Source organism: Hetaerina americana, unplaced genomic scaffold (assembly GCF_022747635.1).
Source record: "Hetaerina americana unplaced genomic scaffold, ioHetAmer1.1.p SCAF_4, whole genome shotgun sequence".
In the NCBI taxonomy this organism is placed as follows: domain Eukaryota; kingdom Metazoa; phylum Arthropoda; class Insecta; order Odonata; family Calopterygidae; genus Hetaerina; species Hetaerina americana.
Genome location: NW_027286985.1, coordinates 33,348,306 through 33,374,352, shown reverse-complemented (window position 1 = coordinate 33,374,352; position 26,047 = coordinate 33,348,306). Strand labels below are relative to the sequence as shown.

The window sequence follows — 26,047 nt, the reverse complement described above, 5'->3', positions numbered from 1 at the left end:
CAGAGATAAACGTGAATTCGCGCACAAAGAGATTTTGAAAGTTTTCATGATCCGATGAAAGCGATAACACTTTCGCACCCTGTGTACAAATGACTGTCAATTCCGAAAACTGTTGGTCCGGTCAAACGTGTCTTCTTGTTTCCTTCATGTGGCACGCCGGAGATATCATTTGGATTCGCCGAGGAACACTCTCTCCCTTCCCGTGGCTTTCGAAATAAGCCGAACACTTTCATCTCTTTCCTCGGCCCTTCACTGTCATTCCATTCGGATCACCCCTCATCGTTTGTGAGTCAACGGCAATACAAACACAGGGGAGCGTTTTCCGGTGAACGAATAAACATCCTCTCCAACTATTTCCTGAATATCCGACCAGAAAAAGAACAACTTTAAATTTTCGTCCGGATGTTACCCTACCGGTTGGCTTTCGGTGCTCTAATTATAGAATCAAACTCGCGGCAAAGGAAGCAATCCCGGGTTTATAAAACATATCTCATTACCTATTTATGCCAATTGCATGTTCACAAAGATATCATGGGTAAATTCAGGATGATATTTGGAAACAATTCGATGAAAACTAAACATAACCAATTCAAGGGCATGAAACGAGTCGCAATACCAAGTCCAAGTTTAATTAGCATTTCATGCTCTTTGATCGAGCGGCACCAAATGATTAATATAATAATATATTTTCTAAAAGTAATATAATAGAGAATGTTAGATAAGGGGAGAAAAGGAAGAAAAAATAGGCTTTTTAGTTGACAGAAAGGCATGTAGGAAATACGTGTATGATGAAGCAAATAATAACAAAGGAAACTAAATTAAGATGTAGTTCACCAGAGAAGAAATAAATATCCCATCATCGTTGACTGCCATCAAAACCTGCCTACACCAAGAAGGCTACATGTGATGATAATGAACTTTTTAAACAAGATGTTTGCGGGTGCCTTGACACAAAAAAGATTGGATCAAATATATAAGAGTTTTAAGCCAACTATATGTAATCGACTATACGCACTACGCTACGTAAAAGGTTTGAGCTGTGGAACCGATTTTGAAATGTGCATCTATATTCTCGGGCTGCGCAAACCATTCCATACAATTGGAAGTAATGCTTCACGAATAACACATCGGGCCAAAGACGAAAGAAACCGTCAAAAGCCTCCTACCATCACCGTTCAGGGAAACGTCAACCACCACCAAAACGCCTGGAGCTTTTGAAAGAGAGCTTGAGGCGCTAATGTCACAAGGATCCCTCGACGGTAAATTAAAATTAAAGAGAAAATAATGAATTACGTATCAAACGTGATCCCGCACACGTCTGACCAATAAATCCGAGTGTGATAACCGTGAGAAAAAACGGGAAAGAGAAACCTGGAAGAAAAGGGTCAACATCTTTTGAAAAAAAATGCCCCCTTCACAAGGTAAGAGTAGATTATGAGAAGGAAGTTTCCACCCTCTTATTCCAGCCACATGACATTTACGATTCTTATCTCCTCTTCTGAGAAAAAAAGGCCGCAATAGCAGGTAGCGATGTTCAGCTGAAATAAGATCAGCGGCGAAAGGAAAAAAGAACAACGATTTTCAAGCGCAAAAATGAATCCAGTGATGATCCCTCGCTACTTACATCTTTGAAATCTAATTAGGTGGACAACGTGTATATTTATATACACGGTAATCCAAATGAAAATCCACAGGCTGAATTACCACTTAATATTGGAATGAAATCAATCTAAATCACGTCGGGATTGAGATGGTGAGGTGGCTATCGTACTGCCTTCCCACCCAGAGGGCCCGGGTTCAAATCCCGGCGGTGTTGAATATTTTTCAGAGGTATCTCGATCCCTACTTGAGGGTGCTTTGTGGAGGGCACTTTGAGTGAGTACGCCGTCCGTCAGATGGGACGTTAAGCTGCGGGCCCCTTGGCGCATTTCGTAAACAGTAGACTAATACCGACGCCGGGTTTCTCTCCACCCTTCATCGTTTCCTGTCCATCCCTAATGGCGCAAATGACCTCATCTGTCAGTCGCCTACCCTCAAAACTACTACTACTAAATCACGTGGACGGTTGGGTTCCGCTATGCAACGCATGGAGAAATACGAATACGCACATTGGCCACCGATGTCGAATGCAACATCCGAACTTGGCATGAAAGGATGCGATCGGAAATTTCCCAATCCTTGAAAATCCATGGAATTTAGAACTTTCCACTGACGCCTATCACTTGATGATAAGGAAGTACACACACAAGAAGAAAGCATGGGTTCCGATACTATGACGCATATTTCGAAACTGTCTTTGAGGTTGGCTAAAACTTGTCGGTTAGAGTTCGAGAGATGGTTACTAAGACTTGATGAATTAACTCACTAACAGTTTATCTGTAACAAGGTTCTTCTTGGGTACGGTATGCAGTCGAATGATCCCGAGGAGGCTGATCGTTTATGTCTAGCGTCCTAACGCTCACTGCGTTCATGGGCCGGGTGGTGGGGTGGAGTGTAAATAAATTTGAAGATCTAAGTCATACGTGAATTGCCAGTCCTGCATGAGCGGAACGCTACCTGATAGTTGGCGGCTACATTGCATGCAAGTACTTTTTAATAGGATTCCTTATTTGTGTTCTTTGTGTAGCCAGTTAAGTGTAACATTTATAATGTGTGCAACGGATGCTATGTGAATGATATCCGATCGCCCTCCTTCCAGGCAACCATCCGGTGGATCACGGGGTGCCATTTGTTTATGAAAATCCTGGGTTACATGCACTATGGCTGGTGACCCAACACCCCCTGCCACACGTCCTTGCAACGGCTTGCGGTTTAGTGTATACATGTAGATGACAATGTATAGACCACACAACGAAAGAGTTCACTTGACGACGCAGTTAAATGTACCCTCTGAGGACAACTGAGATTTACTCTAACGTTATTATTTAAATGTCTTGGCCAAGTCCACCTAGCATTCTGCCAGAGGCAAAAAGAACGGCTTATGAGGTTCTTTATTTAAGTTCCACGAAAATGGCGGAGGATGAGTGGCAATACGAGTTGACCGTGAAAATTGCAACCGGGTGACTGCGCTCTCTGTTTGCAAATTCCGCAGAAAGGCATCGATGAAGGAATCCACTCATCGATCAACTTTTATGAATAACTGCCGTTTGGCAGTGCAACGATGGCTAGAATGAAAAATTACCTCGCAGTTTTCAACTAATAAAATTTCATTACGATTTGGTTTAAAAACTACCACACAACATTCAAGCTGTTTTTATTGATGCATTAGCACTGGGATCAGGTCGAAATGAACTCACCAGTCTATTGGTGGAAAAAATCTATAGAATTTTTTCATTCGCTCTATTAAACGCTTCCAACACATGAATTCTCGAGCAATTCTCTATCTACAGTTCATACTGTAGATAGAGAATTGTTTTATTTATCCGATGTAACTACCGGCTCGATGGACACCGAGATGGCATTTAAACGACTTCTACAGCATAGCTTACATTTTATTAAAGATAGTTGGATATCAGAAAGTTCATAAAATGATCTCCTTCAAATGATATCCATACTACTTAATACATTTCAATCATTAGAATAGACAGTAATCAACGATCTTAAATCTAATTTGATATGTCTTGGAAGCTGAGGAAAACTAATTCGAAAAATTATTATCTACATGTACGTAACGCTACGTCGCTTGAATTAAATGTAAATATTGAGATAAAATAAACATGCCGTTGTTGATGGGAGGAAAAGGCCATGGGGATCACTACAAGGAAAACAACTAAAAGATTGAAAATGGACAAACTGAGAGGCAATGGGCTTTCCAGGAACACAATAGGAAAGATCTCACGAGAAAACCAAGGGAAAAATATGAAAGCAATACGTACAAGGGAAGGGATACAAGGCCGATGAGGTAACAGGGCGTGGAGAACACGCACGGGATAGGGAAGAACAGGGAAGAGGCTTAACAACACTTCGGGTTTAAACACTAATTTATTCAAATACATTTAAATAATAATCATTGAAACATGTAATCGAACACGACCTAAATTTGGGAAGTTAACGCAAATAAACATTTATCGACACGGACACACTTGAGGCGTCATATTGAAAATTAAAAGGGAAAAAGGATCGAAAAACGTAAAATGTAATAAAATGCCTTCGCCTATTCACATTTAGAAACGAATTTTCAACGTTTAAATGGAAATATTGAACTTAAAATTAAACCACTCGGCTTTTCCACATAAAAAACTTTTATTTACGACCTAGGTTTCGTTATGGTGTAACATCATCGGGTATGACTGATGATGTTATGAACACCTTATGATGTTATACCATAACGAAACCTAGGTCGTAAATAAAAGTTTTTTATGTGGAAAAGCCAAGTGGTTTAATTTTAAGTTCAACATGAAGAATTTCCACCATACTATATGACGCCAGAAAATGTTCTATTTAAATGGAAAATCATTACTAAAAATACTCTCCCTTTACGTTAACAATTTTGTAAGGCCGACAAATGATTGTTAACTTACTTGAGGTATCCGTAGATGCACTCATACACAATATACAAAAGATCAGTAATGTACAGTCCTTCTATTCATTTAGAAAGTAGTACAAGTTACAAGGTTTCCCAGATTTACAAGCTCGTGCACACATTTTGAACGTGTTAAGAATCCATCGCCGAATCCCAAACAATATTCCAGCAGCGGAAATTATGCCAAGTCGAACAACATCGCGAAGAACCTCCCCCCCCCCACCCCCATCTAGCTCTGTTGGGTAACGCTAGATGCTCTCCTCTCATCCCGTATGCTATGGCACTCCTGCGGTCGTCAAAATCTAAAATACCACTTCAGAATAGCATAAAAACAAAATTCACTCAACGTTCCAGAAATAACTCATAAAAAATGGGGCAGGCGGTAGGCCCTCGAGCTGGGGCGGGAGGGAAAGGAAGGTGACTGCCGGGTAATTTAGCCCTTCGCGCCGGATAACGACTCCTTAAAACACCCAAGGAAAAAAAAACCACAAAATCTTCGACCTCCATTTTCGGCCTCTTCCCCCCAGCCCCTCTTTCTCTCCATTTCTGTCTCTGCAAATTTTTACGACTTACGGAAGGGGTGAAGCGGAGGGAGGAAGTTAGGAAATTACTAAGCCGGGCGCAGAAATATGGGACGTGTTTTAGGTGGCTCTGGCCTAAGAAACTTTTCTGCTGACTACTTTCTTACACTCACTTAATATTAAAAATAAAATAGCGTACTTCTTAGCATGGAAATGTGGTAGAACACTATCGATATGCTGGAGCAGAGTGAATATTATTCTATGATCGTCTTCATATGATTCAAGTGAGAGGGAAACTTCTGGGATATTTCGTTACTCGGAGAGAAAGATATTATCTTTAAATTAAATTATAAAAAAATAACTGACATTATATTTCCTATCTGCATGATCAATTATCATATGATTACAAGTACATATTGCCTTAATCAGAGTTCACTTGCTGTCCACTGCATGAACTTGCTAGTGAAATATACCACATTCCCACAAGGCGGTGAAATTTCTCAAAAGTTTAATTCTTCACAATGCTTCTGCCCTGCTGAATTAACTCCGGTTGGCAAAAACATTTTTTCATTAATACGATCAGGAAGGAATTAGCTACTTCACTCCTAATATTACTTATAATCTGAACTGTATTTATCAATTGAAATTAATATTTTTAAGGGTGTTAGGAAATAAACAGATATATAGGTAGATAGTCGTCTTTCATTTTGGGCGATTGAGACTATGGAGTTTCTTCCACCACCTAACCCCTAAAAAGAGTGGCCCATAAGAACCCCTGCTAAAAGCGTCATCAACTTTAATGAATAATTATGCAAAAGTTGGCTCAGGAAACCCATTATTTAAATCATCTCAGTCAATAAAACGTACTTTAAAGACGCTATTGACTGAACTATCTAAAATATCTGGAATAAATGATCCTGGGGTCACCTTAAGGCGGGTTACCGCCTTCTCCGCGAAACACAAGCGAGTTTTCCTTGGGGCAGCGGCAGGAATAATACATTCGATGAGAAGCGAGTGATGTATGGTAAAGGGTCCTTAATTCAAGACATAACTGGCAATGAAACATATTACAGGCTTGACTATAACCAAGCCAGTGTACTAAGGAGCGCACGCACTCTGTTCACCAGATCTTCACGTGATTTGCCTTATCCGATGGCGGAGGAAAATTAATTTTTATCGCAAATGTCGACTACATCTACAAAATACCCCGCCAGTCACCCAAGGGGGTGTGGTGGGAGGTGCTGGGATACCTGTCATTTATGCACACACGTAGTGGAGTAATGCGGCTTGCTGCGATGCGAACATCCACCATATAAATTGAAGAATGCCAAATGAGATTTTGAAGCAAAATTGCACCACGCAAAGAACTTTGGCGCGTGGGTGACGTTCCAATATTTCTGTACTTCGATTGTGAATTCACAAATTTTAGAACGGGTCTGAATGATGCTATAAGATAATAAAAGATAATAAATGAAAGAAACCATGAGGTGAGAAATTAAATTACTCATACGACGCAAATGGGAAATGAAAATCTATTGATTCACTACAGTAAAAACGTTCATCAAAGAAATTGTAATCGAGAGGAGATATCTCGAGATTTCTCTAAGACGAAGTAAACCAGTATGTAGTACCACCTTACATACTTGGTCATCTGGATTGGTGATTCTCGTTGATAATAGGGCAGTGCGAGTAAAGTGTAGACATAAACTTGATGGCGAATTCTCCGTTAAAAATTTAATCTTTCAAAAGTAATCCTTGAGAATAAGTCATATAATATTTGCGATCATGTATTACCGATTCACAGCCGATACAAGTTTCTCTATCAATTAACCTCTTAGTAGGAAGATCTAGAAGTAGGGATAATGGTAGAGATCCATAATCAACATCAAGTGGAGCATTTTTAGAATACTAAAGTCTTAAGAAAATGTGGCATATCTAACGCTATTGGGGTGACATCGACCGAAAAAAAATCCCTTTCTTGCCAGATCAACCGAAGAATTGGGGACATATTTTCCAGGCGAAATCGAATTTCAAAATGATTAAAACATTAGCAACAAAATTAAAAATTCCTTCTGAATGAACCAGAACATCTCATGCAAAACTTGTATCCATTAATTCATTTAGATTTTACTAAAACACCTCCAATTATTTTCAATATTTCTACCCTGCATATTGGGTCAATTGGTAACTCTCACGCTCGTCCTTCCCATTAACGATGGTGCAGAAAAGTTCTAAAGATTACTAGAGAAAAACCGCATGCATTACTTACCGCTTGATTCAAAGTTAAAAGTGAACCGAGGAAAGACTCGGATAACATTCAAGTCAAACTATGCATGCTTGTAACCTTTTTATTTCACGCAAAATAATTGAATGGCTATATTTTTACACCGCGACGAAGTGACGCTAGCCGACCGGCGGCCGTGGCCCACTTCCATAGGACTCGCGAGACACTCACTCCAATTATTATCCTTCGACTCTCTTGCCTATTCCGAGCACGGAACAAAATAAATACACCCAAAGAGGGAGAGAAAAAAAATACCCAGTCGTTCCGAGCGCGAAAGAGGTTTTTTTAAATTTTTTTTTTAAATTTTCATACGCGAGCGCTTGCATGCGCTTCGCCGGGCTGTAAATAAAAAGTGAAACACATTAAAAGGAATTCCGAGAAAACGTAAACGGGCTTTGTTCCACGCAGACTTCTCATTATGGTCGATGTGGGAGGAGGCTTGATGGGGAAGGGAGGGGAGCGATTTGCGGGACCGGGAGTTTTCACCGCCTTGCACTCGCGAGTTTAGCTTGGCGAGCAAAGAGGAGAGGGGGAGGAGGGAAGGGGAAAGGAGGGAATGACAGGGGACTGCACTTCGCCCAATGCGCTTATCTATAAACGGAGGAAGAGGGGGGAGGGGGCAGGAAAAAGGGAGTTGATGCGGCGAAATGGCCGGCTGAAAGATGAAATTGACAAGAGGGGACGTTAAACGTAAGGCAGGAAGAAAGAGAGCAAAAAATATCCGAGGGCTGCACAAAAGGGGATGGGGTGGGGTGGAAATATGAGAGATTGCGAAACTGGAGGAGAGACGGCGTTGGGAGAATGAAAGATAGGTTCGTGTTCTGCTTCTCTCGAGAAGAGACTACGCAGTGACAGGCGGGGCCCGCACACATGACGCCATGCGTAATACTGGAACTAAAAAACCGTAACTATATAATCATTATTTTAAAAAAAATGATGCACGCGGGCCATGAGACAGATAATCCTGAGTGCAGCTATAGAAATGCACAAAAAATTACAAGAAGGAGAACATCTGATCAACAATGACATGCAACAATGTGTCCACTGGGCGATGACATAAAAAACATACCGAGATTATACTATAAAATCTTACGCACGAGCGTCACCAAAACGATAATCTTAAATCGTACGTGTTTCCAATTAGACTTCATCGAATGCACCATCGCGCTAAGGCACGCGACATGGAGTAATTAAACGAGATCGGAACGAAAATATACATATGTATTAAGAGATTTCAGATTCGAAAATAAACGTAGGGTGATCGGAAAAAATCTGATATCAAAACGGAAATGCATGGGAAACTCAAAACGAAAGTATTTACAACGAAATACATTCCATTCATTCGAATAGATCTCATCAAAAGGTCCATTCTTCCCCGACTTTCGGAAGAGTAGCACTTGATGAGCGATTACACCAAACGAGCACATCTCAATGGTAAACGTGCTTGCGATTTCTCAATTCAGGATACGAAACGGAATGATTCGTTTTTATGACAGTCTCCACCAGTTTTAGAACTCACTCCAAACGTCTTGAAACACGAATAAAACTCTTTACTTCGGCCATTGATGACGAGATTGTTGAGGCAAGAGGCTTTTTGGACTTTTCTTTTTCATTGCGAAATTCAAAGAGTTAAAAAAATATTTAAAAATTTGCGTTCCAAAGCATCTACAGCATCTTGAGAAATTGCATTACATTCCAGAAAGGATACTCTGGTGTCAACTAATTGAATACATACATTATTCTGTAAAACGTGAAGTTTTTATAATAAATTTTTTTATAATTGAAAACTATACAATCATAAGGATGCCAATAGGGCTTAACAGCGATAGAGTAGATCACCTTCGTAAACCGATTTAATCAGTATTTAAAATTAAAAATTTTAATTTAAAGCTATTAAAGGATGGCAAAAATAGGCGCGGAAGCTATTCTCTAATACGTGAGGTGATTTAAAGGATAGGGCGCAGGTGTACATAGATGCAAGACGGAGATTATGGTTCGCTCACCTTTCTGGGGGAGATGAGAATACGAAGAGTTGATCTCCACGCTGCGAAACGGCCCGACGTCTTCTGCAAAACAAAGGAAAAACGAATTAAGTCTTTCTACCACCATTAATTACGTAATTTTTGCAAGTGCACTTTTTCATTACCTTTGCACGCTAATTGCAGTCACATTCGACAAAGGTTAAAAAAAGCTAATTGTGAGTAGGTACACTAAGAACGACACTAACATCAGCGAGATAAAATTGTTCTCTTCCCGGAAAAAATGTAACGAGTGAGCCCAACGGAAAAAAAGAGAAACTAGGAGGTAGTGTGTGCTCTACACGCCATATATGCCACTGAGTGTTACGCGCTGTTTTACGGCAAAAGTCACAAAAATATATATGTATGTATACATATATAAATATCATGGCTGAGCATCGCGACGCAAATTACCTCGGCGACAAGATTAATCGCCGCCGGGTAGTTTTAAGCGAAGTGCACGGTGTACAAATGACTCCATACAAAGGCGGAGAAATATTCTGCGGGAGATTAAAGAGTAAAACCCCTGCAGCCATAAAATACAAATTAACGAGTGAATAAATATTTAAAAAAAAATAATGACATATCCAGTGCATTTGAACCGATATCTCGCGTAACGAAGGGGGTTGGACTTTATTAATACAAGAAGAAAAAAAACGCACTTCGTCTACACTCGTCATATGTACGCACGTTATTCATTTCCAAGACTGAATCAAGAAAAGAGGTTTCAAGCCTTTCCTGGCACCTAACTTCGGCATAATCGAAAGAGAGTACATCTTAATTATAGGCCGTGTGCTTTCTCGACAGAGTTTCTTATCCGCGAGCAGTGTAATCTTTGCCAGATATTGGAACAAGATCACGTGAAATTGCCTTAATCACGAATATTACTGGGGACAACGGACTTCCTTTCGGCGGCAGACGGCGAATAAAAGACACGGTATCGACCGTAACGAGGACAAATTACGGCAATGTCAGAAAATGCGGATTCATTATGCATCGAGTTGGAGGATAATTGAATGGCACCGCTGCGTAACCAGAGGGGAATAAGAATAGCGCTCAAGACATTATCCAAACCGATTGAAATAGGCGAAAAAAGTAAAATAGTCATAATTACCTACCTCAGCGGCAAACTTCGGGCAGAGACCAATGAGTGCCATTGCCTGAATATTGAGAGATGGGACTCACACGCAAAAAATAAGCGAAGAATGCATTTCTGTAATAAAAATTTTCTCGCAAAAATTTTACCCCGGGAATTCCTTCCAAGAAGGTCACGAGCGCAAGACCTGCCCTCGGAACCAGGGAGGTAAGAGCTATGTGGAGGCAATGACGATGCCCTCCAACCCTAACGCCGCCGTGGAGATGGACGAGCCCGAAGTGGCTGTGGAGGAGAGAGCGCGGTCGCTTCTACTCATCGAGGGTGCGGCCCCGGCTGCTCCCGTCGGTCCCCCGCATCTCCCTTCAATTGGAGGGAAATGTCAGCGGGAGCGAAAATCGTCAACGGAGGAAAGGGAACCGAAAAAGAAGAGGGCTGACAAACCCAAGCTCCTGGACTCGAATACGGATCTAAAAATGGCTCTCGTACCTACCACCTCGCCTAATATCACACGACCTCCAGTCCCCGTCTCCGTGAGCTCGTCAAATGAGGAGGGATGGTCTTTCGCCCCCCCTCCCCCCGCTCACGCCATCGACGCCCTCGCTACGCGATCCTTGCATCACGGGTTTCAAACACCCGGAGAACCTCTGGTGACAGGTGAGGAGGATGCATCTGATTGCGATGTTTTCCCGTCCCCAACAGCTCATCCCTCGACCCCTTTATCATTGACTGTAAAGGAAGCGTCACCGACCCCGGAAGTCGACCCGCATACAAGTTTCCCAAAGTCAAAAATCCTACATACCCCATCTTCTTTCCCCATTAAGGACAGCCAAGGTGTCGACGATCTTCCCAGCGCTTCTTAAGATACGGACCACAAGCAACTATCGCCCCTGATTTTTCCCGACCACAACCCTTCCGCAGATGAGCCCCAGCCCGCCACTCCGACCCTCCCCGAGGGTACCTCCTGCCCCTTGGCGGCCCCCAGCGGTGCTCCTTCGAAGAAGGCCCCCTGTGGAACGCTGCCGAGTTACCCGGTCTTCGTGGGGACCACGGCTGGCTCTTCCTCTTCGGAAGAGGCCGGGGGGGAGGGATGTGGCGAAATGCCGCGTCCTCGCTCGTCGACCCGTTGGACGAGGCGTCCCGGGAAACGGCGAAGCACTCGTCGCCCGGGGTCGAGTCGCGACCGGAGCGACGCTAGCCACGATCAGAACTCTGGGAAGTGATGTCCGGTAGCCACCCGGTGCCGGACACATTTCGTCCATCGTTGAAGAGTTTTTTTTTCTGAATGACTGATTGAATCGATAATTTCAACCCTGCCATTGATAATTTCTTACAATACATAATTTTCCATTGCTAGCTAAAATCTCCCTCCTAATATCTGTGGACCTTGTCTTCCTTTCTTTTTTCTTTCTAAATGTTAATGGTCAAATGTACGAGTATGCGTCTGTATGCATATGCTTATGTATGTGCGTGTGGATGTGCATGTGTGCGTATGTATGTACAAGTGGATATGTATGTGGGGTATATGTATCATGTATTTATCCATGTATACACTTATACTAAAGAAAAACATGATGTACCCATAATCTGTGACCTGATATTATGCATAATGCTAACAAACTCTGTAATATTCTGAGCCGAATAAAATAATTTATATCATAGCTCAAGTGGTTAAGAGCATCCGCCCGGCAAGTGGAAAGATCCGGTGTTCGAGTCCCGGTTGAGGAAATATTTTTACTCTTGTGATCCGTTCGATTCCGCCTTCCCCACCTCTATTGTGTTCGTCCTTTATACGTGTTCCTATCCCTTTTCCTTATATATGTTTCTGTATATATGAGTATATATATATATATATATATATATATATATATATTGGATTCTATATAGTGAGAGCTTCACTTGAAAATGATATAGTGCATCGAAACTATTCGGGAATAAATCTTTATTAAGAGGGAAATTGTGATAGTCTTCGTCTCTGTTATTATAACGGTGGTTAGTTTGCGCGCCCTAAACCTACCTTAAACTGAATATTACTATTGATTTATTAATTAAATCGTGCGACGACAAAGTTACCACGTGGTGAGTGATGAGAGGAAACTGCCCCGGAAAATCCGATCAAGGCAGGAAAAATGGCTAGAGAAAATATTGAGAGATAACGGACTGATCTCCCGCATTTCAGACAATTCGGATTGTTAAAAGGAATGGAGCTTAGAATAAAATCTTACAATACAATATAATCACATTTTTAGGAAAAGTAAATGAAAAACTTCGCGTAATAAATTGACGAGGTCGAAATACAACATTCAGAATATTCAAGGATGCTTGACGAACTCTCAATTGTCTCCGTCTCAACTCACGATAAAACTGCACGTCAAGAATATATGTGGGGAGCCTTGAAGAGTCTTTGATTCATTCGACGAGTTGAGGTAAAATGTAATGAGAGGGTAAGGGAATTAAGTTGCCTTGAACTAGAGAGGCCGCATTGGGAGCACGCGGAAAATATTTGGAATCCGTCGGAGAAGAATTTGATTACGGAAATAGAAAAGGCGCAAAGAAGGGCCGCTAGGTTTGCGAAGAAATACTACAATGGGAAAGCGGGCGTAACGCAGTCAACAGATGAGGTAAGATGGGAGTCCTTAATGAAGAAGTCGAGACTAAGGTACTAAAGACTATTAAAAAGGTACAGGACACACTTTATGAAACATAAGATATTATCGAGCCCCCTCATTTTATTGGCGGATTAAAAGCCATTCGGATGAAATAATGGAGATAGACTGCAGCACTAATAGATTAAGGAACTTTTTTCCTCGTACGATTCGCGAACACGAAAAAAAATAACGCGATAAAACGTAAACCATAACGGCCGATGAATCTAGTTGCGAACCAGTAACCTGAAACACATCCATCTCGTAATTACTGAAGGCTGGTGACCTAATACCCTCTACCACACAACTCCTAGACGACTTTATGGGTAGGGCGTATACGCACAAGTCACGATGAACTGAAGGAAATAATGGACGGAAAACAGGAGGATATTCTCGCGATAGATAAATAAGAGATAATACGTAATATATATTAAAGATTTCGAAAACCCATGCAATTTTCCAGTTAATAACGATAATCTTTATCAAGTGAAAAATTGCAATAGTTTTCGTCTCGGTTATTATGAGATAATAGTCGTTGGGGACACGGACAGTCAGAAACCTACTTTTAACAGCGGGGACACCGTGAATGATTTGTACGTCGGTCATTGCTAGCCTATGTTACGTGAGGAGTGCATTGTAGTACCACCTTACATACTTGGTCATCTGGATTGGTGATTCTCGTTGATAATGGGGCAGTGCAAGTAATATTTCCATCCATCATCGGGCGTCAATTGACACCATACCTGCCTCTGCTGTGTATGGACTACTCATCAGAGTGTACATATTGTGGGGCAAACCTTCGCTCCTAGTATTGGGGGCACGTTTCCCAAAATTAAAACTCCATGGGTTGCATACCTGCATTTTACAACTCATGCAATTATAAAATGAAACGAATTGCGACACAGTCTTCATTCACTAGGTTATCAATTCATCCAAGAAGCAATGACGATTTTTGAAGCTAGTCTCGTCACTTGCAATTATTTGCCCTTTAATGACAAAGATCCTGGAGTGTATTCTCGCGATATCTTCTCGTTTTCTCTTGCCGAAGTCTCGTTATATACACAGATCCACTAACAGATGTTTGAAAACACTTGGGAAGTCATCTTGCACCTTTCTGACGCACTATTTACGAGAAATAATTTGAAGAATTGAGCAAAAACTAATAAATAGAAGGGAACTTATACTTGAAAATAAATTAAAGCGTACGTGAATCATACATTCAAGTAGATACCTGTCACTCGATACCCGTAAAAATTAAATAGTAATCACTAGACTAGAATCATTGACGATAAATGAAAAAGAAACACTTTGATGAAGGATTTCATGTTTTCCCGGCGTATGGTATTCAAGAAGTTCTCTCGGGTTTCCCACCGGGTCAGGTTGTAGTGCACCGACGTTTCGAAGGCTGACTGTGCGGAAGTGATGACGATGACATCGTCTTCACCCTGAAGACGATGGCAGAGTCAGCCTTCGAAACGTCGGTGCACTACAACCTGACCCGGTGGGAAACCCGAGAGAACTTCTTGAAAGAAACACTTTGTTCCAATCCACCACTTTATTACAGGTACGACTAGTTTCGACGCTACGGCACCTGAGGATGACGCCGTAGTGGTGGATTGGAACAAAGTGTTTCTTTTTCATTTATTAAAATGAACTTCCACAAAGTTGAGGCTGAAACTATTGAACTAATCATTGACGAATTCGCCTATCCTACAGTTAGAGTATAAAGATTATTGTAAATAACAATATCTGATTGTATTGCCAATATGATCTCTCTCTTAGGAGTGGTGATTGAAACCGTAATGGCATCCCAAAAGTATATTTTATTTCCGTAATGATGTCCAGGGAAACAGATGAATAGACGCAAAATTGAGTTTATTTCATTACCCGGTTAGGCTAGAAGAGTAAAGTCGGTTATCTAGAACTTCGTTCTGTAAACTGGCCATTAGTTGAGAGAAGAGAAATATTTGCAAAATCACAGGTTTTATGAAGATTCATTTGAAACCACGCGTGAAAAACCTGATACAAACTGAGATATTTGATAAAAAAGTCATTATATTTACAAGCTCCTTATTTATAGAAATAGAGGGATTTCGAATGTGGTGCTGCGGAAAAGTTTGTTCCTTCAATTGTTAAATATAATTTTATCATATCATTGAAGTTTTAACTGAAAAAAATGAATAAAGAAATTGCACCTAGACCCATACACCGTTGGACGATTGTGGTGAAAATAAAACGAGTCATATTAATTTCTTGGCTAAAGGTTTTGCATTGACGTTGGTGGGAAAATGGTTTAAAAGTGTTTAGGGTACCTCTAAAACGCATATTTCAGCCGAAAGACCCAAAAGTTGAGATATTAAGAAGGGCCCTAAGTTACTATACGATAAAGAGCTGTCTTAAGTGTAAGGGACGATTTCAAAATCCACGAAATAGATTTGTAAATAAACGTACCACTAAAAAACGATTTGAGCCGAGGAGATGCCCGTGCGTCAAAACTTGCGTTTCATGATTCCATTTCCCGGAATTCATTTCACTCATGATTCCTCCAAAACTTTGAAAATTCGGAACAATATTTTCCAGCAGTTTTCCCGAAAATAATTAATTTTGCCATGATTTTTCGTGTTCATCGAGCAAAATTCATCGGTCGCTTTCCATTGGCGCCATTCTACTTTTTTGTAATTCACTTGTCACATTCTGTCAAACATCGAATGGCATTATCTCTTCCTTTGATTGTGACGCAACAAATTGGAAAGCACATTTGCGAAAAATACTATCTACGAAGTCGTGTAGAGTAACATCTTACCTGACGAACAACAATCATCAAAATAATCTATTTCTCACTTCCGAAAAAGGACAGTGAAACTTCCGTTAATATTTCCTCAAGGGAAATAAGCGTCATTGTGCAAAATCCTGGTTCCATTAAGGAAAGAAAACTAAATCGGTTCGTTCGATAAGAAAAGCCCTCACCATCTAAAACGAGAACTGTTGATAAAAGTTACGCTTCGGAAGTTGTGGTGCCATAGCCGCTATCTTAAGCATGTTTTCTGTTTGGACATGACCTCACCCATCGGTTTAAACATAGCCAACAACTACAGCAAGAAATTCAAACAGATTACGCGAAATCGATTTATTGCATAGCTTCAACGATTTTTGCAAGTGTTTTGAAGCACTCCCGAAGCCCCAAAGGGTACACGAAAATAAGTCCACAAAATCAGTAGACGTGAAATCTCGGTGCATAAAAAATGACCATCCGCCACAATAAAAAAGGTCTTTTCGATAGCTTGGCGTAGTTGCGCAAAAGTGAGGACTTGTGGAAAAATGAAAAAAAAACAATTACGATTACAGGTGTTTTGCCGCGGTTAAAAAACAAGATTTAAACGTCCTTGATTTTTCCAGATGTTAGGGAAATAGATACAGTTTTCCTCCAAAAAAATACTCTGCGCAATGTCTCATGCTCGCAATACAATGAAACAGTGGAAAATTAGCTTCACCACCAGACATTCGTTTTTATTCAGTGAGAGAAGGCTTTTCATAAGGAAGGACGCTTTGAGTTTAGCGATAAAATTACACTGATTCATCGCCATTTAATGGAAACGAAATTAAAATGTATGCGACGATACGTACACCAATGTATGCTCAATGGCAATGTATTCATGGTGCGGAAAGGTTAGTGAGATATACTACTATCTTGACTGTGCCACGAAGATTAAAAGAATATTGCTCATCAGACGCGCTCATCGCAAGGAGTCATTTCACTTGGTTTTTACATGTTTTTCACACGTAATATCTGCGTACCATGTTTCACGACACGTACACTATTTTGACTAGAAGCCCATGTATATATTTGTCACCTCATTCTTAAAAAAAATATATTCCTGAGTCCACAAATGCTGCACTGAAGACATTCATATATCCTTGCTTTAGTATCTTCGAATGACCATGAGAAGTAGTTATACCTTTCCGGCAGTATATTGCCTTATGGCTGGAATGAGTCATTTCAGAAGAGCAATGAAGATTTTAATGTGTCCAGGAAATACAAGGAGTGACACTAAGTATTAACTGGGAATTTGTAAAAGATGTCCTGACGATTGAGGTCTATCGTCGTAAACTCTGTGAATGAAAATCCCTCGAGAGCATCCGAGAAATACAAGGGAGGGATTTAAAAACCCTTTATCAGCCAAACGCCGTGACCGCGGACCGATACCCCCAAAAAATAAACGTATGTTCAGGACTTCGTCATGAGCAACCGTTGCATTTCGCCCCAGTACCCAGGTACTTACGCGAACTCTACGGGAAGTGAAAAAAAGGTGAAAAGAAAATATGAAAATCCGTGAACACCCAATTCCAACTATCTCTTGTATCGGATGGAAGATATGCCACGTTCGTTCATCAAGATTAGGATTTAAACGCTTTTACGGGAAAAAATGCACGGTACACAACGTTATACCTCTTTAAGATATAGAAAATCGTCGAAAATAAAAAAAGACAAAAAAATCTTAGACAGGTTTGTTTTCTTTAGGCTTCTTTATGAATAATAAAGGGTTTCTGAGGCTCGGGGAAATAATGATATACTTATAAGACAATGTAACTGCATATTCACTATAATTTTGACGCAGTCGACCTTGAATCGACAAAATATAACGTAATCAAGCATCATAATTAAAAAGTTAAACGAAAATGATTCTAACAGTACATAATAGTCAATGAAATAATACTAACCAAACATTAAAAAACAGCAACATTTCCACTAAAGCTTTTGCCTGCGAAGCTTTGAAACTTAGAAAATAACAAGCGCCATTAGATAATGCCCAGCGCCCACAGCAAGAAAAAAAGAATGCCGTCCATGGACTTCACTCGTCCAATTAGCTCCAAGGTAAATAGAACAAATAAAATCTTCATATTTAAGTCTCCTTTAAATTTAAACGTATATTCACGACTTCGGATATCAAAAACCATTATTTCCACATAATTGATACGTTAGTTTCATTATTCTCAGGAATATTATGCTCGTACGTTTACGAACATCAAACGGAAAGAATATTAATGTTTCTGGACATAAATGACTGAAGGAGATAGAACTGAACACAACCACTTCCCAATGTAGATTGATTGATTGATTCTGATTGTTAAGAGCATTTAAATGGATAATTTCGAATTCGAAAGATTCCATGGTAATGAGATTTTTCAAAGTCACGTTGTTGAGAAAGTGCATTGAAAGCTAAATAGGAAAAATATAAATCCGGAGCTTACCTTTCTTTCATTGCGTGCCACAAACCAAGGAAATTCTTCCAAGAAACGGTTTAAAAGAGGATTCATTTTCCTTAAGAATTCCCGCTGGGATATACTGGTTGAAAACAGTACGTTATCAAAGAGCAATGAGAACTTTCTGGACTATTTGTCACCTTCCGTACGAATTAAAAGCGTAAAGAAAACGAGAAAAATCATCCTTTAAATTTCGGTCATTCGGAATAGACATGTTAAGCTTACGGCACGGAAAACTAGTGAAATAAAAATTGCATATTTAATTATTGATTGAAATGAATTAATTCACATGATATACTAAACCTCCAAATGGAAGCCAAACGAATCCAATGTAAAAAAGTTGCAGGGGGAAAAGTCGCTTAAAAATTCAGTTTTGAGCATACCTGTACATATGCCTAGTTAAGATTTTTTCAATTAGTTTCCGAGTAAAAATAATAATGAGAAATAAATTTGCACTTTTCCAGAGAAAATTTGTTTCTCATAATGACGAACTTCCGCTACATCTCGCCTTAATCTGTTGAATATATAAAAAAATAACTTTCAGGAATTAGGACTCTTTCCTTGGCACATTAATCATCTCTGGTGTTTCCGATATGTATGCATTGGGTTATTTATCGATATTTTTAAACAAAAGAGTTACAATTTAATGACTGTCAGCATACTAGGCTGATTAGTACGGTAATCATGGATGTGGTTATTCCCAGTCACGGCACGCATACCTTAAGTTAGGGACTCGAGCGAAGTAAGGAAGAAAGGTCCCAATGACATTACCTTCTCGTACCTCATCATTTATTCACGAGAATTAGAAGTCGAGGGATGCAAATGACTGCTGCTTTAAAAGGTCCGTACTACGATTCATCTTATTTGAAGCGGGCGAAAATAAAACGACCTTGACGACACGATATGCTCACTACAAATATGCAAAGGGGATAGGAACAAAGGTTATTAATCAATTATTCTCTGAACTCTCGACGGCGTGAAATGGGTAGGGCTTATATATATATATATATATATATATATATATATATATATATATATATATATATATATATATATATATATATATATATATATATATATATATATATATATATATATATATATATATATATATATATATTTATATATATTATATATATATATATATATATATATATATATATATATATATATATATATAAACACAGTAATCAACCCGAAGGTTGGTTTAGTAGGTGATGGTAGAGATCACCCAGTACTAAGCCCTATACGGCGTGTGAAAATTCACACATCAGGGTAGGGGGGCCAGTTCCTTTCACTGTGCCGGTTATGGTTTCCCAGGAAGACCTGGTACCCGAAAAATCACTTTAGCCTGGGTGGAGCTGCAGGTGCCCAGAGTGCCTTGCCCGGGAATCGAACCCGGGACCTTCTGGTCAGCAGTCCAACGCTCTACCCACTGGACTACCGCGACCATATATATACATATATATATGTACTACCTTGATCAAAAAGTTCCCGGAATAACCACCGTGTGGCGCTCCCATCGTTCCGATTTGAGTTCTGTTTTTTTTGTTAAATTGGTACATCTGTTGTTGATATTCCCTTTAAATCTTAGTGTCATAACTTGACATTTGCAAAAGTTACGTAGCCAAGAGTACATCAATCTCTGTGTGTGTTGGCGATTTTTTACAATTTCAGAAATGGATTTAAATTTGCAACAACGAACTTGTATTAAATTTTGCGTAAAAAACGGATTTAGTGGCGCACGGACGTTGGAAATGTTGGAAAAGTGTTTCGGCAACGATTCTCTAAAAAAAACGGTCGTTTACCAGTGGCACGAGCGGTTCAGAAGTGGTCGTGAGTCAATCGAAGATGATGAACGCAGTGGCAGACCATCGACATCGAAAGTCGGTGAAAAAATTGATAAAGTAAAAGAAATGTTGGTCAATAACCGCAAATTAACCATCAGAGAAATAGCGGAAGACTTGAACATTGCCTATGGATCCGCCCAAGACATTGTGGTTAATGATTTGGGTTTCCGTCGTGTAGCAGCAAAGTTGGTGCCAAAAGACCTCAATTTCATGCAAAAAAGAGACCGTGTTGACGTCGCAAAAGACATGATTTGCGAGGCTGAATCCGATCCCACATTCATCAAAAGGATCGTTACTGGAGACGAGACGTGGGTTTATGAGTACGACACGCAATCCAGACATCAGGCAAGTGAATGGCGTTCACCAAATGAGCCGAGACCAAAAAAAACCACGTCGTTTTCAGTCAAAAAAGAAGGCAATGCTGACGGTTTTCATGGATTACAACGGTGTAGTGCATCATGAATTTTTGCCAGAAGGCCAGACAGTAAACAAAGAGTATTATTTGGGCGTTATGAGACGTTTGCGTGAAGCAATTCGCCGAAAGAGACCAGAAATGTGGGCAGAAAACTCGTGGATTTTGCACCATGATAACGCACCGTCGCACAGTGCTATCATTATTCGTAATTTTTTGACGAAAAATGCAACAAAGACCATCCAACAGCCACCGAATTCACCTGATTTGGCTCCCTGTGTCTTCTTTCTGTTCAATCGAGTTAAAAAACCATTACGGGGAACGCGTTTTAGCAGCCGAGAGGAAGTAATGGAAAAATCGCAGGAAGCACTGATGGACATACCGAAAACCGAATATAAAAAATGTTTCGAGGATTGGATCAAGCGCTGGCATAAGTGTGTTGCAGTCGATGGGGATTACTTTGAAGGGGACAATATAGATTTAGATGAATAAACTTGTATTTTTAATTTTCTGAATAAATTCCGGGAAATTTTTGATCAAGGTAGTATATCGATGATGTTGACGCACTGACAAGAACAATGCAACATTTGGACGGTAGAATAGAACAAGAATAAAATAGATAACACTTAAAAGGACACTCACATTGTAGATTGTTTGAGCTTTCGGCCTTCTCCGACGCCTTCTTCAAGTAAGAACTTTTAAGTGTTATCTATTTTATTTATATATATGTATATATATATATATATATATATATATATATATATATATATATATATTATATTACCACCAATTTCCCTTGATTCATAAAACACGAAACCGCATTAATGAAAATTGCTAGCCCTTCATCGCACGAATATTTAACAAAACTGAAAAACCATAAGGAAATACACGGTTAGACTCTGCACATAGGTAATAATATGCATTTCTTCTCGTCAGTGATGATGTCCATCGGTTGGGCTGCTACGGAGAAAGGATAAATTTCAAAAAGAAAGATTCGAATCAATTTATTCCAATTTTAATGACACTTTGGCTTTTAATTTATTTTCTTACAAACTAATACGATCAAATGACTCTAATTGTACATTCCAATTACGATATTCTTTTTTCTTTTAGGGGAGCCTATAGTACAGAGAATTGGAGTTAAAGATGATCCCGTGGAACGTTTAGATAGCGTGGTCAAAAACTCATTTCTTTTGTTCTGCCCTACGTTATAAACGCCATATAGCTAACGTCATCTCATTTTTCACTTCTCGAGGTTCCCATTCCACTTTGTTTAGACTAAAATTACTGTTATTTCTCGGCCTCTTTTCCGTTTTCCCCGCATTCTTCCTACCATCACAAACTTCGACAGTTTGCATTTTTTTCTTCCTTCCCCTTCAGTTTTTAGTCTATTTCTTCAACCTCCTCTACATCCTCACATCAAATTACTCCCGTAAACACTCATCCCCTTTTCTCCTAGACCACTACACAACACCACGCTCCACATTGAAGTAAAATCCAACGTTTCCTTTAACTTCCCAATCATGAGTAAGAAAATTTGAAGCATACCTTCCATATGGATTATGGAGACCCTGTCAATTATGTGTTATACCTTTTTTGGGAAGACAGAAACCGTAAGGTAGCAATGAGGCACAACATTACACTTCGAATCTAACACCAATCGGGAGAATCCATCGATGAAAACTTGGATAGAATCAATGCCTCAGAAGCAATCAAACATACTCTACGGGAGGGGGGATTTCGCTCTAGACCAATCAACACGATAACGGTGGTAAAAGCAACATGACTACACTCCAACTGAATTCGAATCACGCACAAGTCGTAATAAAAGGGAAAATATTTTATCAAGCCCCGGAGAAATGAGTCTCCAAACGAACTGATATGAATTTAAGCACGCCACGGAGTTCCGCCTTCGCTAAAAAACTTGGTACAGATAAAATATTCTATTAAAATGCAGACAAGTATCCACGTGGGTGTGTACAGGTATCCACATACGTCGACCGTCTACTATCAATATCGGTATGATAACATTTTCAATGTGTCAAGTTCCTTCTATGGCTGCCAAAGTGATTTAAAATAAGTGGAACGTCAATAAAAGGTATTATATTCCTCAACCACAAAACCATACAATTACACAGGTGCCAAGAGCCACAATTAACAGCGAAATTTAAGCCGCAAAAGAAAATACTCGAGCTATTAATGTGAAAAGGGATGAGGAAACCATGGATCAGGGATGAGTTGGTTAGAATGATCTACCCACACAAAATCCATGAAGCCGTAGTAGAACATGTGACAGGGGGGGTAGGTCACCAGCTTTTCTACATACAATCACTATATTTCCTCAAGCTACTGGAACCCCGCGATCCACCAGAGCCCTTCGCCATACGCCCCCATGGCGGCTTTCGGGATCTATTGTAGATGCATAGGATTTTGTTTTTTCCACGAACAATAAAGGATCAGAATTACCTTGTCCAATCGCGGTAGGGGTAAAAATATTCGTGTCAAAATTGGTCTGGTGTTTGTTCAACTCCCTGCCCACACACCCTGGTGGTGGCTTGCAGGGTACTGAAACACCCAAAAACTTAAATTTCAATTTATACAATATGAAAAAATATTTTAATTAATTGCGGTCGTCATCTCATGAAATCGTTGCAAAGGAAAACCGACAGCGACAGGACAAAAGACGCAGAAGGCGAAGACCAATTTCGTTAGAATAGGAACTTGGAATGCTACAGCAATGTTGAGGACAGGAAATTAAGAGAATATTAAGCGATAGATGGAAATAGGAACTAAAATATTTTAGGTTTATGCGAGGTGAGATGGAAGGATATCGGGGATTACTAGAGTGATATTTACAGAGTAATATACAGCGGCGGGGACGAGAACCAACGCAGGGTTGCCACAATATTAAATAAAGAGGTAGGAAGAAGCGTAGTCAACATAGAGCAGGTAACGGATAGAATACTACTAGTGGAGATAAAAGCAGAACCGACGAACTTAGTTATTATTCAGGTATACATGACACCGAGCAACCATAACGAGGAAGAAGTCGGTAAGGATTTAATACAGGCCAGCAGGCTGTAGAGAAAATCATGGATTATACATTCGCCTACACCCCATCCGGCTAAAGAGCACGCGGCAGGGGGCGTAAGGACGCCAGACTTAGAGAGTGTCTTTTAGTGGGACTATTAATCCTGTATACTAATACTGTTCCCCCACCACACGCCCTTGCACACCTTCCGGGGTATTGAGCAGTCGGATGTTCGACAGCGCGTACTTATTACTCTCCTATTAGTGCTCCCCCTTTTATTGCTGATACGAATAGTGCGCGGGAAAAACAAACAGTTGAATCTATCACTTCGAAAGTCTAACTCTTGGATTGTGTGACATTTGTCGGTCCTTCCAATGTAATTAGGGGGCCTAATTTTATCTCCAATTGTAGGCCTTGCAAATGTGAACGGGTGGTATTATTATATCTCCAACGTCGGATGCAGCATGTTAATGATTTGCAAAAAATATATATATATTTATATATATTTGATTTATTTATTTTTATGTATACATTTATTTATGTTTACGGAAATTATAACAATGGGAACCAAGGAGCTATCGCAACAATGCTGCCGATAACATATGTGTATTTACCAGTACTCAAAGAGCTATTAGTGGTGAAGTTGTGAAGAGCAATTAACTTTTTGGGCCGCTATATCATTGGATATAATATTTAGTACTTTACCAGTGCAATCGCTATAATGGCGTCGAGCAATAGAGGTGGTGCTCTGTACGGAAAGGAATGTTCTGGCGATGAAAGGGCTATGGAAGATTATTTCTTTTGTTTGCCGCACGCACAATGGTGTCTCAAGAAGCTTCCCAAACCCCGCAAGCGGGGGTATGGATCAAGTTCTTGATCCGAACAAAACCCCGTAGCGTGAAGGAGAAGAGGATACGAAACATGCACTTCGTCAACTTACTTCTGGATATGTCTCAAGGGACTCTGAAGGGAATATACCTCAGTAGTCCCCCGAAAGCGCACGAACCGCTCCCCCCAGCACCGACCGTTGCCCGCTTCAACTGGGAGGAGCAGCCGGTTGAAGAAAGTAAACCCACAGAGGAATGTACCTTCCAGATTCCTGACTGGGTGACGAAAATGATCGAAGGAAGCGAACCATCGCCTGCAGACCAGCCAAAGGACCCACAAGTGAGTCACACATCTAAAGATGGGAGACTCTATGTTGCCACCAGAGCTCTCCCTGGGCGGCCGGGTTCATACGGCTTCGTAAGCATGTCAGGAGGTGCCGGTGATGACATGCGAAGAGGGGGTCCCCAGACAATTCAAGAAAGAGGTGGAGAGGACGTATGGAGATATGCTACGGGTCGAGAGCCATGCCGCAGTGAACACAACCCTATTCAATGGCAACAAGCAAGGGCTGGAACAACACAACATCAATGCATTCCCACAACCGCACCTCAACACATAAGAAGGGGCCAGTCCACTGAGGTATAGTATCTCAAATGTTAATGACTATACAGTTGCAAATGCTCCGCATATTGCCATCATATGCGTACTACCACCCATTGTTTTCGCCTCGACAATTTTCTTAACATCTACGTGAATTTATCTTTCTCTTCAAAATGATGTTCATCCCATTTATATCCAAGATCAGCATTCAATATTCATGAGAATAGCACTGTGGTAGATAATAATAAACAGCTTTAAATACTATCACCTCTTTAAATTTAATTTTTCATTTCTATAACCATTGGTAAATTAATATTAAAGAAGTACTATTTCCAAGCATTGTATTCTTCCTTGTATAGTCTACACATCGAGACTTTATTGATCGACCAAAGGAACAACTTCAGGCTGATTGCAACACTGAGTTCAACCGGAAACTGGCCTACTTGAGAGAGAATACCAAGCAAGATTTGAGCCGTGCTCAAAGGAAGTATCAATTTGCGCGGTGGTCATATGAAATGGCGATGAGGGTACGGGAATAGGCAATAGAACAGAAGGAGAGAGCATTGGAAAGAAATTTGAATGCACTTTTGATTAAGCTGTATGAACTTGAACGCCGAAATGTGTACCTTTCAGATTTGATCCAGAAAGGAATGCTGGAATTGTACGAGACTAGAGGATATGTGAGATAAGATAAGATATAAGATATTGCGGGCCAGAGAGTTGAATTATCTCGAAGATGAACTATGCATGAAGCAATTGTATCTTGCTGATAGAATGAAATACTACGAAGAGAATTACCTGGGTCCTCCCGAATTCACTGGCTAAATGACGGGATTAATTCTGTAAATAATATATTTTGTTCAGGCTTATCAATATACATTGAGCGTTATATTTAATTTTTCGTTAATAAGATTGATCCCGATTGATTTGAATAAAGAAATGTTTCATAATGAAATTATTTGAATTTTAATTTCTAAGTTA

General features: G+C 40.1%; 1 protein-coding gene across 1 annotated transcript in view; it reads right to left on the bottom strand.

The window, feature by feature from the left end:
• Positions 1–26,047, bottom strand: part of HDAC4 (histone deacetylase 4) — a 334,528-nt gene that overhangs the window by 150,066 nt on the left and 158,415 nt on the right. The window contains exon 2 of the mRNA XM_071590208.1: positions 9,331–9,393. Within this exon, the coding sequence (XP_071446309.1) occupies positions 9,331–9,393 (63 nt within the window). The remainder of the gene's footprint in view (positions 1–9,330; positions 9,394–26,047) is intronic.